This window comes from Girardinichthys multiradiatus, chromosome 14 (genome assembly GCF_021462225.1).
Source record: "Girardinichthys multiradiatus isolate DD_20200921_A chromosome 14, DD_fGirMul_XY1, whole genome shotgun sequence".
Taxonomy (NCBI): domain Eukaryota; kingdom Metazoa; phylum Chordata; class Actinopteri; order Cyprinodontiformes; family Goodeidae; genus Girardinichthys; species Girardinichthys multiradiatus.
In genome coordinates, this window is record NC_061807.1 from 43,235,078 (window position 1) to 43,248,704 (window position 13,627).

The 13,627-nt window shown below is 43.3% G+C and overlaps 1 protein-coding gene across 1 annotated transcript in view; it reads right to left on the reverse strand.

The window, feature by feature from the left end:
- Positions 1-13,627, reverse strand: part of focad (focadhesin) — a 76,124-nt gene that overhangs the window by 19,647 nt on the left and 42,850 nt on the right. The window contains exons 12-26 of the mRNA XM_047385552.1: positions 13,512-13,616; positions 13,315-13,416; positions 13,101-13,228; positions 8,346-8,472; positions 8,018-8,152; positions 7,565-7,615; positions 7,265-7,348; positions 5,270-5,414; positions 3,498-3,686; positions 2,366-2,487; positions 2,176-2,268; positions 1,942-2,030; positions 563-604; positions 326-434; positions 56-172 (exon numbers count right to left, since the gene is read on the reverse strand). Coding sequence (XP_047241508.1) covers positions 56-172; positions 326-434; positions 563-604; positions 1,942-2,030; positions 2,176-2,268; positions 2,366-2,487; positions 3,498-3,686; positions 5,270-5,414; positions 7,265-7,348; positions 7,565-7,615; positions 8,018-8,152; positions 8,346-8,472; positions 13,101-13,228; positions 13,315-13,416; positions 13,512-13,616 — 1,638 coding nt within the window. The remainder of the gene's footprint in view (positions 1-55; positions 173-325; positions 435-562; positions 605-1,941; positions 2,031-2,175; positions 2,269-2,365; positions 2,488-3,497; positions 3,687-5,269; positions 5,415-7,264; positions 7,349-7,564; positions 7,616-8,017; positions 8,153-8,345; positions 8,473-13,100; positions 13,229-13,314; positions 13,417-13,511; positions 13,617-13,627) is intronic.

The following is a 13,627-nucleotide window of genomic DNA, read 5'->3' on the forward strand; positions in this document are numbered from 1 at the left end:
TGAATAAAAAAAGTTCTCAAACAAGCTCCATTTATCTGTCTGAAATTAAACTTACGTGCAGGAACCATGGAAACACTTGTCCCCTGGCCTTGTAGCTGCTGCTGATGATGCTGAGCAAGGTATCAAGTACCATGGATAACCAACTAGCAGTAGGAACAAACTCTGGGCCAGCCTACGGGGATCAAACAGGGTTGGTATTTAGTAGTTGGCCCTCAGTTCTTTCTTTCAGAAGTAACAAAACACAGGATCTTGTTAGTGGAAGAAACTGTGGCTGTCAGCGTTATGTAAAGACAGAAACGTTAGTAAATCAGTGAAACAGTCTCACCCCGAGGCTGCCGCTACTGTCGGTGGGGAGATTACTCTCATACTTGGCGACGACAGCAGCCAGGCCACTCAGAGCAAGGATAGAGTTTCCCTGGACAACAGGACTGTCCCTGATGAGCAGACGGAACCATACACCATTAGGCCATGTCCCAAATGTATCTGCATTCAACTTACATGTTACATGATGCAGCAGGATGTACAGGACAGAATACATCTGGAACATGAGCAACACACTCACTTTGTAGCAGTTTTGAGAACATCTGTCAGCTGATCTCTAGTCCTAAAGCAGATAGAGAGCAGGATAAAAAGAGAAATCAAAGATCTCTGAATGAAAGCCTCTCAGGTAAAATTTGTAGCACGGAACATATCTGATGAACAATCTCCTTTATTTTCTTTGCTTCTTCTGCTGTGCTGAATTCACATGAAGCTTTAAACAGAATGTGTTTTATATATTGGAACAAATACAAAAGGTTTTCCAAGTGCAATCTATTGATTTTAATCTGAAACACTGTGGTCATTAAACAAAATGTTAGATTTGTGTTATGCAAATGTCAAGGACTTATACACCTCTACAGCAAGACCTCCTCGGGGCAAATCAGATCACAATCTTGTTTTTCTCTGCTCGATATATAAGCCCCTTGTTCAGAGACAATCTGTAATAAAGAGGACTGTGAGAAGATGGTCACAGGAAGCTGAAGAAGCTCTGCGAGGTTGCTTTGAGGCTGCTGACTATATAAACGTCTGTGTGGATAACATCATCCCCACCAGAACCGTGAGATGCTTCCCCAATAACAAACCTTGGATCACCAGTGACCTGAAGGACCTGCTTAACAAGAAAAAAGAGCCTTCAGAGAGGGAGACAGAGAATTATTGAGGAGTTTACAGAAGCAACTTAAAGTCAAGATAAGAGACAGCAAGGAGGTGTACAAGAAGAAGCTGGAGAGCAAGCTCCAGCAAAACAATATCAGAGATGTGTGGTCAGGGATGAAGAAGATCACAGGCTTCAAGCAGAAGGATGATCAGACCGATGGAGGTCTGGACAGAGCCAATGAACTGAACACATTCTTCAGTAGGTTCAGTTCAGAAACAAGCTCAGCATCCTTCTCTCCTGATCAGAGCCATCAGCATCTACAACGGCTCTTTGAAGAAACATGCATAATATGAGCTACATCAACATTTAATTTCCTTGGGGATTAATAAAGTATTTTTTAATTGAATGAATTACAGAGAAAAGCTTCAAGTTTGGGATTTTTCAAGATAAATCCACCACAAAAAGGAAAAAGAGGAAAAGAAAATGTGGTTTTCATTTGCTTTTTACTCTCCTATGCTCTGATACTCTTAAATTAAATCCAGTCAAACCAAATGCCCTCAGAGGTCACCTAAGTATAAAACAGAGTCCCCCTGTAGGAATAATTTGGAGAGCAACTATATATCTATTCACATGTTATCAAGCACTTCTCACTCATCTTTAGTTCCTCATGTTAAAGATGAAATAATACAAAGAATTGTTTTTCCTACAAAAAGACGGTAAAACATTTTATTTCATTGAACCAGTTTTTTACCTACTGTGACATCATATTAGCTACTGAACTGCATATAGGTGTGATTGCTTCTTACCACAGCCAGGCACAGTGCTGTTTGTACTGCAGCTCCTGTGGCTCCTCATTGCCTTGTTTCTGCTGCATTTCCAAATCAGCACGTCGGCCCTGGAAACAGACACAACTACAGCTCTATGACTTCTGTTGTACTGTATCTATGTAAAGCAAGATGGTGCTTCCTGCTTTATTTGCAGACTGCATGATTTCAGAACAAGATATAAATAAAGAAGGCCAAATGAACCAAAGCTTAAACCTGCAGGACAGCATGGAAAGCTCGGCTCATGAATCCCCTCCACGCCTGGGGCAGCAGAAGAGCTCGGTGCCACTCAGACGGCTGGATGTTCACCTGAATGCCACAATTAAAGAAAATGAGCAGGTTTTCTGTTTTTGTTTTAACCAAACGAAAGAGCAGCGGTCTTCAGATGAAGCCAGGGGATTTGTACTTCATGAATGAGGGCAGTCAGGGTCTGCTGGTAGCTGCGGCTCCGGCTGACGAGGAAGCGGTCCATTGGCTTTCCGTTGCGATCTACCTGCACAGGGAGCTCGTAGCAGAGCAGCAGTCCAGCTGAAACACAGACAGAATGTCAGGGAGATTTTATAGGGGACTGCAAAGCTGTAACAAGCACACCACCTCCCAAAATAAAAAAAAACACCTTGTTGATGAGTGCAACACTTAAATGTATATGTAATTATGATCTGTCCTTCCTATTTAGAGGTTGACTATACAATCACTGAGAATGACTGGGTGTTACAGGAGAGCAGCTAAGTAGTATCAGCTCAAATCAAGCCAAAACTGAAAGTGAACATCGTGTCCTTAAAAATCTGGCTTATCAGCAGGACAAATCATGGATCAGTGCATGGAGCAGCAGAACCCTTCCTGCACTAACTTGCACTGTGGCAGCCACACATGCAACTATAAAGAGCTATATTCTATCATCAGTTCACAAAGGCTTGTTAGCAGCTCCTACACGAATAAGATATCTGCCACCATCTTACATGGTCACCAACACTAACCGTCTGCAGGTTGGTGTCGGTGGCTATTTTTAGTTTAAAAGGGGCTCCAAGTTGATCCCTAGTTGAACCAGCTGCTACTCTTACAAGTCAAGTCAAGTTTATTTATATAGTGCTTTTCAGCAACAAGGCACTCAAGGCGCTGTACATGAGGAAAAACATTACAATGATACAGAAAAACAAATCAAATGACACTAATGATTCTTGGGAGTTTACTGGTAAGAGTTGGTTCTAATCCAATCTTTCTAATAGAGGTAATTAGCTCATTAAGTCCTCTGTGGTAAGAAATTCATCCTGTGCTAGAAGAAAAATGATAATATTAATCCTTACCACACGCCTCACCGCTGTCTCACTGTCCTTGTACCTGTTCTGCACCACGCCCACATCCTCCTCTGCTACACCCAACTTCTGCTGACAGTACCGCTGTTGCTCTCTCTGCACTCTACCATATGCTTTTATATGAGTGTAACCATACTTACCGTGGAAAAAAACTGAACATAAAAATGGACAGAACTAATATCTAACAAAAGAAACAACACCAACAACATGGAAGCCTTTTATCACCTGCTAGTCCTGGCTTCAGGCCAGGCTGCTTGTTTTTCTCGTAGGTCTTCAAAATAAATGATGGGATCCCTGCAACAGTTTTTCCGTGGTCAGAACGCAGGCCAGACCCCCTCAGAGCAGAGAAATACACTCCTCGTGGCATCTGACTCATCTCCTGCTTCACCAGCGATGTCAGGAAGTTCTCAAAGGCTGAGAAGAAAAACATATTTAAAATGAGCCACATGGAAACACTTTCTCCACATGTTGCAGATTGATCCCAGCTAGACCCACAGCTAGACTGAGGATGACTACTTGAGATGAACCAATATTAAGCTGCTAACCAATCATCTGATTTTCAGCATGATTGGCCCTGTCACCATGCAATCAGAAACTGAGAAATACAATCTCCTATTGACCTGTGAAGGCATTATACCTAAGCATGACCAGGTAAGGAAAACTACAACATGGAAATTTTGGAAGCATTTTGAAATTTCTGAATTAGGTTTAGGATCTGCATTCTTCAGGGGATAAACACAGAGACTGCTGTTCTCATAATGCTAATCACTAAGGTAGCAATGGAAAGGCTAAATGAATCCCACCTATCTGCAGACCTACTACACTCTGACCAAGACCTGGGTGAAAAGCATTCAATCTGATGTCTGATGAACTTGACTGCACTGTTTGATACCTGGGACCAGTTTAGAATGAATGTACCCAACATGGAATCTGTCCATATCAATGGACTAAATCTTTAAGAAGACAATCCTTGTGAATTGGTGCTATATAAATAAACTGGATGAAAAGGAAATTAAGATTAATCTTAAATGATCTATTCTACAGAGGAACCCCCTGTTATTGTCATAATGCAGTCTATATGAAAGCTTTATGATGACAATACTGCTCTTAAAAATGAATCCATTCTTCTCTTTTCTAATGCTAAGACTAATTCAGAGAAGCTCTGACTTTTGAGTGATCGCTCTGTTCTGGAACACTCTTCTCTGAGGCATAAACAAAAGATTTGAAATAATAGCAGAACTTATTTTTACACACAGACACACACACACACACACCTGCAGCTCCTGATATAATTAACGACCATTTACAGCTGGAAGGTGACAGAAAATATCTTCAACATCTGCTCATATTGTAGTTATCATTGGAATCACAATCGACTACAACTGGTATCAACAGCTTTACAAAAACCAGACGTACTCATACTCGTCGTTTTTCCACTTTATCCTCCAGCCCAAGGCGTTCCCAGGCCAGCCGAGAGACATGGTCCCTCCAGCGTGTCCTGGGTCGTCCCCTGGGCCTCCTCCCGGTGGGACTTGCCTGGAACACCTCCCGAGGAAGGCGTCCAGGAGGCATCCGGTATAGAAGCCCGAGCCACCTCAACTGGCTCCTCTTGATGTGGAGGAGCAGCGGCTCTACTCCAAGCCCCTCCCGGATGGCCGAGCTCCTCACCCTATCTCTAAGGGAGTGCCCAGCTGCTTCACGCTCGGCTGTGAACCGCCACAGCGCATGCTGTAGGTCTTGGCTAGAGGGGGCCAGCAGGACCACGTCATCTGCAAAAAGAAGAGAAGAAATCCACTGGTCCCCAAGCCACCTCGGTGACTTCAGCCTGGGTGATGAGTCTAACCCCGAGTCCCCAGCCTCTGCTTCCACCAGGAAACGGAGGCTGGGAACCAGGCAGACGTGAAAACTGCAAAAGGTTTCTGATCACTTGCTACTACCATCGACATAAAGAATGTAATACTGTAATGGCCACGAGGCTTTAAGACAGTTAAATGTACCTGAAAGAACAGAGATGGAAGTGAGAGCCATCAGTTTCATGTAGGACGGTCCAGGGATGGAGAGATCTTTCTCTTCTTCCTCTTCTCCCTCATCCTTTTCATCACCGCCATCTTCACTTTCAGAAACCTTTACAACTGGTCTGGCCTACAGGTTAACCAGAAGAACACATCAGGTAGTGCTTAGAGATCTACAAACTGTCAACCAGCCCTGTTGTTTGAAAACAACAGGGGGCCAGCGCAGAACCTAACAGTTCTGTTGATCTCTGGCAAATGCTAGTTGATCTCCATGGTGCTGGGCAGTGAGCACAGGGCCTAATAGAGAACGTCAGGCCCTCAGACCACCCTCATGAAGTCTGTTTCTAATGGTTTGGTCAGAGATGTTCACACCAGTGGCCCACTGGGGATCACTTTGTAGGGTTCTGGTAGTACTCATCCTGTTCCTCCATGCACAAAGGAGCAGATAACGGTTCTGCTGATGGGTTAAGGACCTCTAACGGCCATGTCCAGCTCTCCTAGAGTAACTGCTTCTCTCCTGGAATCTCCTTCATGATTGTGATGGAGATTAGGGGGTCCATCCCTATAATTGATTATTGATGTTATTTATTGATACTATATTTATGTGTGGAATAAATGTGTTTGTTTAGTTCATTTCATTTATAGTGATGTTTAGTTAAAACATTCTTTCAGGCAGAGGGACTGGCCATCTTTCTGTGACAGGGGGAATGTGGGGAAATGTCACGTTAATTGTTGAGTCTCACGACAGGTGTGTCTCCTGGGTGGAGTGGAGCATACCATTATCAACTAGGAAGGGAAATGCTCTGCAGAGTTAGATTAAGTTAAATTTAGATTGACTGTAGATTAGTTTAAGTCTAATGATTTGCATGTATGTAATGTGTATTAATATTATTTATTGTTTGTGTTCGGTGGGGTGAATTATTGTGTATTTATTCTTGTTTTATTTTGTCACCCCTTCAACTGGTATGAGTTGGAACTACCTTAAGGTAGAAAGCCAGCTTCTGTAATCGCTACAGGTGTGTAGAAAATGTGATCGGCACTTTCATTAAACGCCATCTCAAACTGCCTCCTGGGCCTCGTCTCTTTCCTTGCACGAAAAGCGCACCGCCGGTCATGGTGACAAGGATCTTCACACTGTGCTGGGAGACACAGCCAACCTACAGGCAATTGCACTCATTGATTTACCATCCTGGTGAAGTAGGACTGCCTGTGCAACCTCTGTAGGGTCCAGGTATCGCCTCAAGCTACCAGTAGTGACACTGACCCTGGTCAAATGCAAACTGCTGAAAATCTGTCAAAAAATGAGGAGGGAAAGAATGTCTGTGGCCTCCATCTGCAAAACCATCCCTGTTTTTCGGGTCGTTTTTAGGGCGCTGTGTCTCCAATGAATGTTAATGCATAGATGCTTATGTAAAGTATATACAAGCATTATAAATACATACATAAGTTGTTTTATTGCCACCTGAGGTCATATAAAATGTTTGAGGTCATGCACATTGTGTGAAACGTTAGGAACAATTGCACCATAATAACATGTTATTAGTTTTTAAAAAACACTCAAAAGTGCATCAAATATTTTCAGCAAAACATCACAGCATAAAGGGTCTTGCAAGAATATTCATAACTTTTAAGCTTTTTCACCTTTTATCACATTATAACAATAAATGTAACCAGAGATTGCATGTGAGAGACCAGCACAAAGTAGAGCATAATAGGGAGGTGGAAGGGAAATCCCAGTAACACCGACTGCCTTGAAAAATCAGCTTCACCTGTGTGGAATTTAATAACTTTACAAACTGTGGAAAAGTTCAATGTTGTGAATTCTTTACAAGGCTCTGTAGCTTCAATGATGTACTGCTATGAATTAGCATATGTTGTCAGGAACAATACTGTTATATATAACTATTATTGCACCTTGCAAAATATTACAATGCAAAATGTAAACCCGCCAACTAATCTGGAGTGGAGCAGGATTCTTACTGCCTCAGGGAGGTGAAGAATGGTGTGGACTGCTTCAGGAAAAGCTGCCAAAGCTTTGTAGCCACAGCAGGATACCTCTGGGTCCTGGTAGAGCAAAAGGACAGTCAGTACTAAGTCATTTCTACAAAGCACCACAATCTACATACCAAAGGTATTTGGAGATGTTGTTTTGGTTTAAAAACTAATATTACCTAAAATGTATCAGAGTGCTCCAGTTAGAAAGCAAGCACTACTCAGACAGTGGCTTTGCACCATGGCGTTCACACAAACACAAAGAGGAGACATGCTGAGGACACAGACCTGGCTTGTAGCATAACTCCAGAGAAAGCTGACCACCTCATCCTTCAGTTTCTGAGAGGAAAACAGACATTTAAAGATTTAAAGCCTGAAAAAACTCCAGCCTAAACAGCACTAAGATTTTTATTCTACTGTAATACAAGGTTAAAGAAATTGTTTAAATACAGCAAGGTTCTTGCAAATGTCAGAACAGTGCTTGGACCTGTAAGGACACAGGCTTAACTGGGTGTGATTCTAAAACAGTATTATATTTCATCTTTTCAATTTGACAACCAACAAATTAAACTACAGTCATAGCCAAAAGTGATAATGTAAAAAAAATAATAACCCAACATGTTTATGTCGCTGATTGAACATAGTGTAGCCTAATGCAGACTGACAGAAAGATCAACGATCATATAAAGCTCCAACAGAACATTCAGCAGTCTATAAAAGGAGAGGAAGCAGCTGAAGTACCTCATACTCCTCTGACTTCACAGCGAGCTGGGGAACCAATGACAGCAGCTCAGCTATGGCTTTAATCATCAGTGGACGGGAGTCACAACTCAGCTCAGCTCCTAGACTTCTCCATGTAGAGATTATGTCCACTACCTAAGAAACACACCATGGAAACCCAACATCACTTGAAGCAACATCTAAACAAACTGTAGGCTTCTCAAGGTTAAAACTTGGAGGTCTCACTGATAATTCTCTGTACAGTTACCAAGGCAACACAGTGAACATCATCTTTGAAAAATACATGATGAAAACACAAAGTTTAAGATGTGCTGCACAGGTGGTTTACCTCTGCTCTGCACAGCTCCTGTAAGCCTTGCAGGGAGAGAGCAGCAGGGGTTGCCAGGTCTGGTCTGTTGCACTGCTTCAGAGTGAGTATGATGGCAGCTAGCATGTCACCTCCGTGCTGGTAAGGCCTGAGACACACGCAAACAACCGGGGGTAATTAGGACAGGTCACCAGTTCACCACCGGGAAACACAAGCCAGCATTCACACATAAATCCCTGGAAACCAGCAATTTAGAAATTACACTGAACCTTACAGTGGACTTTGGGAAGAAGATGGAGTACCCAACAGAACCTATATCTACATTGGGGAGAACAAGTATTTGATGCACTGCCGATTTTACAGGTTTTCCCACTTCCAAAGCATGTAGAAGTTTATTAAATTTTATAATAGTTACTCTTTAACTGTGAGTGACAGAATCTAAAACAAAAATCCAGAAAATCACATTGTGCGACTTTTAAGTAATTAATTAGCATTTTATTGCATAACATAAGTATTTGATCACCTAACAACCAGTAAGAATCCCGGCTCTCACAGGCCTGTTAGTTCTTCTTTTAGAAGCCCTCCTGTTGTCCACTCATTACCTGTATTAACTGCACCTGTTTGAACTCGTTATCTGTATAAAAGACACCTGTCCACACACTCAATCAAACAAACTCCAACCTCTCCTAAATGGCCAAGACCAGAGAGCTGTGTAAGAACATCAGGGATAAAATAGTAGATCTGCACAAGGCTGGGATGGGCTACAGGAAAATAGCCAAGCAGCTTGGTGAGAAGACAACAACTGTTGAAGCAATTATAAGAAAATGGAAGAAGTTCAAGATGACGGTCAATCTCCCTCAGTCTGGGGCTCCACGCAAGGAGCATCAATGATTATGAGGAAGGTGAGGGATCAGCCCAGAACTACACAGCAGGACCTTGTCAATGATCTGAAGAGAGCTGGGACCACAGTCTCAAAGAAGACCATTAGTAACACACTACGCCACCATGGATTAAAATCCTGCAGCGCACACAAAACCCCCCTGCTCAAGCCAGTGCATGTCCAGACCCGTCTGAAGTTTGCCAATGACCATCTGGATGATCCAGAGGAGGAATGGGAGAAGGTCATGTGGTCTGATGAGACAAAAATAGAGCTTCTTGGTCTAAACTCCACCGACCGTGTTTAGAAGAAGAAGGATGGGTACGACCCCAAGAACATCATCCCTACCGTGAAGCATGGAGGTGGAAGCATCATTCTTTGAAGATGCAAAGGGAACAGGACGGCTGCACCATATCTTAGAGATTTTAGCCAACAACCTCCTTCCCTCAGTAAGGACATAGAAGATGGGTCGTGGCTGGGTCTTCCATCATGACAACGACCCAAAGCAGACAGCCAGGTCAACTAAGGAGTGGCTCTGTAAGAAGCATCTCAAGGTCCTGGAGTGGCCTAGCCAGTCTCCAGACCTGAACCCAATCAAAAATCTTTGAAGGGAGCTAAAAGTCAATATTTCCCAGCAACAGCCCTGAAACTCGAAGGATCTGGAGAAGATCTGTATGGAGGAGTGGTCCAAAATCCCTGCTGCAGTGTGTGGAAACTTAGTCAAGAACTAGAGGAAACGGATGATATCTGGAATTGCAGCCAAAGGTTTCTGTATCAAATATTTAGTTTGGTTTTTCCGATGTATCAAATACTTATGTCATGCAATAAAATGTTAATTAATTAATAAAAACAAAATCACACAATGATTTTCTGGATTTTTGTTTTAAGATTCCATCATTCACAGTTGAAGAGTACCTATGATAAAAAGTAAAGACTTGAAAAACCAGCAAAATCAGCAGTGTATCAAATATTTGTGTATCATGGGCAAAACATACAAACTCAAAGACCCTGGCTGAGACTGAAACCCACGACCATCAATGTAACAGTTATAACTGTACCACCATACAGTCCTTTTATCAGCTGCAGTCAGTCTTAGACATATAGAGCAGTGCATAAACTTTTAATCCAACCCTAGTTTATTTATTTTTTGTTTCCAATGAGCCAGGTTTCTTGTACATTTCTGAAGTAATCTTATTGAATAGTTTATTATACTCTGTGCAGAACTTTCAAAGATTTTCTTTGGACTTTGTTTTAGAACTCATTTCAGTCCAGTTCAGTGATCTACACATTTTTTGCACCACATGATTAACTGAAAGGGGTCCACACCGAATGAGAACAACTCCTGTTATGTCTCTGATCCACCTCAGATGCAGTCAAAGAGCCATAATGACAACGAGCTGCAGAACGAGTGTGAAGTAGTGATAACATACAAAACAAAGAAAAAGGAGGTTTGCTGGTTCAAACAGAGCAGCTCTGCCGTGGGAAGACGCTGTAGGCTGCTTGTTCCTGTTCCCTGTCTCCGTCAGTACCAGAGAAGGAGAACATCTGTGACAACGATCTGTTTGTGACTAAAGACGCATCAAAAATTTGACTTATAATTCATGTAATGTTAGGCTTGACAGGCTCCAATATGGGACCAGCCAGTCAGAAACTTAAAAATCTGATCTTTTTTCAATCAGTGAATGCACCATAGCTAGCTTTTATTCAGGCAGTCTTTTAGAAATTGCACAGTAAATGTAAGGGTCCATTGCGGCGCTGGTGGTGTAGGGGTGAAGCGCGCGACCATATACATACACTGCTCAAAGAAATAAAGGGAACACTCAAATAACACATTCTAGATCTGAATGAATGAAATATTTTCATTGAATAATTTGTTCTGTACAAAGTTGAATGTGCTGACAACAAAATCACACACAAATCATCAATGGAAATCAAATTTATTAACCAATGGAGGCCTGGATTTGGAGTCACACACAAAATTAAAGTGGAAAAACACTAGAGGCTGATCCAACTTTGATTTAATGTCCTTAAAACAAGTCAAAATGAGGCTCAGTATTGTGTGTGGCCTCCACGTTCCTGTATGACCTCCCTACAACGCCTGGACATGCTCCTGATGAGACGGAGGATGGTGTCCTGAAGGATCTCCTCCCAGACCTGGAGTAAAGCATCTGCCAACTCCTGGACAGTCTGTGGTGCAACGTGACGTTGGTGGATGGAGCGAGACATGATGTCCCAGATGTGCTCAATCGGATTCAGGTCTGGGGAACGGGCGGGCCAGTCCATAGCTTCAATGTCTTCATCTTACAGGAACTGCTGACACACTCCAACCACATGAGGTCTAGCATTGTCCTGCATTAGGAGGAACCCAGGGCCAACCGCACCAGCATATGGTCTCACAAGGGGTCTGAGGATCTCATCTCGGTACCTAATGGCAGTCAGGTTACCTCTGGCGAGCACATGGAGAGCCATGCGACCCTCCAAAGAAATGCCACCCCACCCCACACCATTACTGACCCACTGCCAAACCGGTCATGCTGAAGGATGTTGCAGGCAGCAGATCGCTCTCCACGGTGTCTCCAGACTCTGTCACGTCTGTCACATGTGCTCAGTGTGAACCTGTTTTCATCTGTGAAGAGCACAGGGCACCAGTGGCGAATTTGTCAATCCTGGTGTTCTCTGGCAAATACCAAGAGTCCTGCACGTTGTTGGGCTGTGAGCACAACCCCCATTTGTGGACGTCGGGCCCTCATACCATCCTCATGGAGTCGGTTTCTAACCGTTTGTGCAGACACATGCACATTTGTGGCCTGCTGGAGGTCATTTTGCAGGGCTCTGGCAGTGCTCCTCCTGTTCCTCCTTGCACAAAGGCGGAGGTAGCGGTCCTGCTGCTGGGTTGTTGCCCTCCTACAGCCTCCTCCACGTCTCCTGGTGTACTGGCCTGTCTCCTGGTAGCGCCTCCAGGCTCTGGACACTACGCTGACAGACACAGCAAACCTTCTTGCCACAGCTTGCATTGATGTACCATCCTGGATGAGCTGCACTACCTGAGCCACTTGTGTGGGTTGTAGAGTCCGTCTCATGCTACCACGAGAGTGAAAGCACCACCAACATTCAAAAGTGACCAAAACATCAGCCAGAAAGCATAGGTACTGAGAAGTGGTCTGTGGTCCCCACCTGCAGAACCACTCCTTTATTGAGTGTGTCTTGCTAATCGCCAAAGATTTCCCTTTGTTGTCTATTTCATTTGAACAACAGGATGTGAAACTGATTGTCAATCAGTGTTGCTTCCTAAATGGACAGTTTGATTTCACACAAGTTTGATTTACTTGGAGTTATATTGTGTTGTTTAAGTGTTCCCTTTATTTCTTTTGAGCAGTGTATATAGAGGCTATAGTCCTCGATGCAGCTGTCCCGGGTTTGAGTCCCGGACCTGGCAACCTTTGCCGAATGTCTCCCCCTCTCTCTGCCCCTTTTTCCTGTCTGCCTACTATTGAAAAATGAAAAATAAAGGCCTCTAGTGCCAAAAAAATATATTTAAAGAAAAAAAATGTAAGGGTCCACATTCTCTGCAGTACAAAGACTAATGTTTAGAGTTACTAATGCAAACTGTGCTAACATGCTACTTGCTAATCAAAGATGCCAATGATCAGTTTTACAGTAACTGTGCTCTCACAGACACATGTTGTAACTGCTGGTAATTTCTATAATTAGTCAGCACTCACAGCAGGAAGGCCTGAAAGAAATACTTTGAACACCATTAATAATCATTCTTGAAAAGAGATCTGAATTAGCAAAAATCTGTATGAACAGGTTAAAACTTTACAAAACCAGAAACCATTCATAAATCTCTGATCAGTGCATCTCCACACACATCCTGTTTCATGAACTAGATGATTAACCTCTCTCTGCAGATGTCCCTGAGGCTGGCAGCCCTCGCCAGGATCTGCTCCCACTGAGTCTCCTTCCCCACTATCACTCTGGCATCTTGCTGGCCCAGCAGACGCTGCAGTTCTGGGTAGACTCGGTCCTTTGGAGACCAGCAATGAAAGCCATTAAGAAGGACTTTCCAAAAAAGACGAATATCACCAGGATGATTGTCATTTTATCACTGACCTGTCTTTTCCAGAGAGCAGTCATCAGGCGCATTGCAACAGCTCTCAGCTTGGGTGAGCTGGCCAGCATGTGGAGAGTCTGCAGCACCATGGGGACGCAAAGCTGAAATAAAGCACAGGGTCCAGAATAAGGTAAACAAAACTGTCACTGTGAGCTTCTTAACACTTTTAACATCAAGTCATACATCACCACAGTACCTTATGAGTGCCAAGGTTTGGCAGGCAGTTAAGCACAGCATGAGTCAAACCTGGATTAGTTTCCTTCGACAGTTTGAATAACAGGACAGGAATAAGGGAGGAGACCTGCAGACACA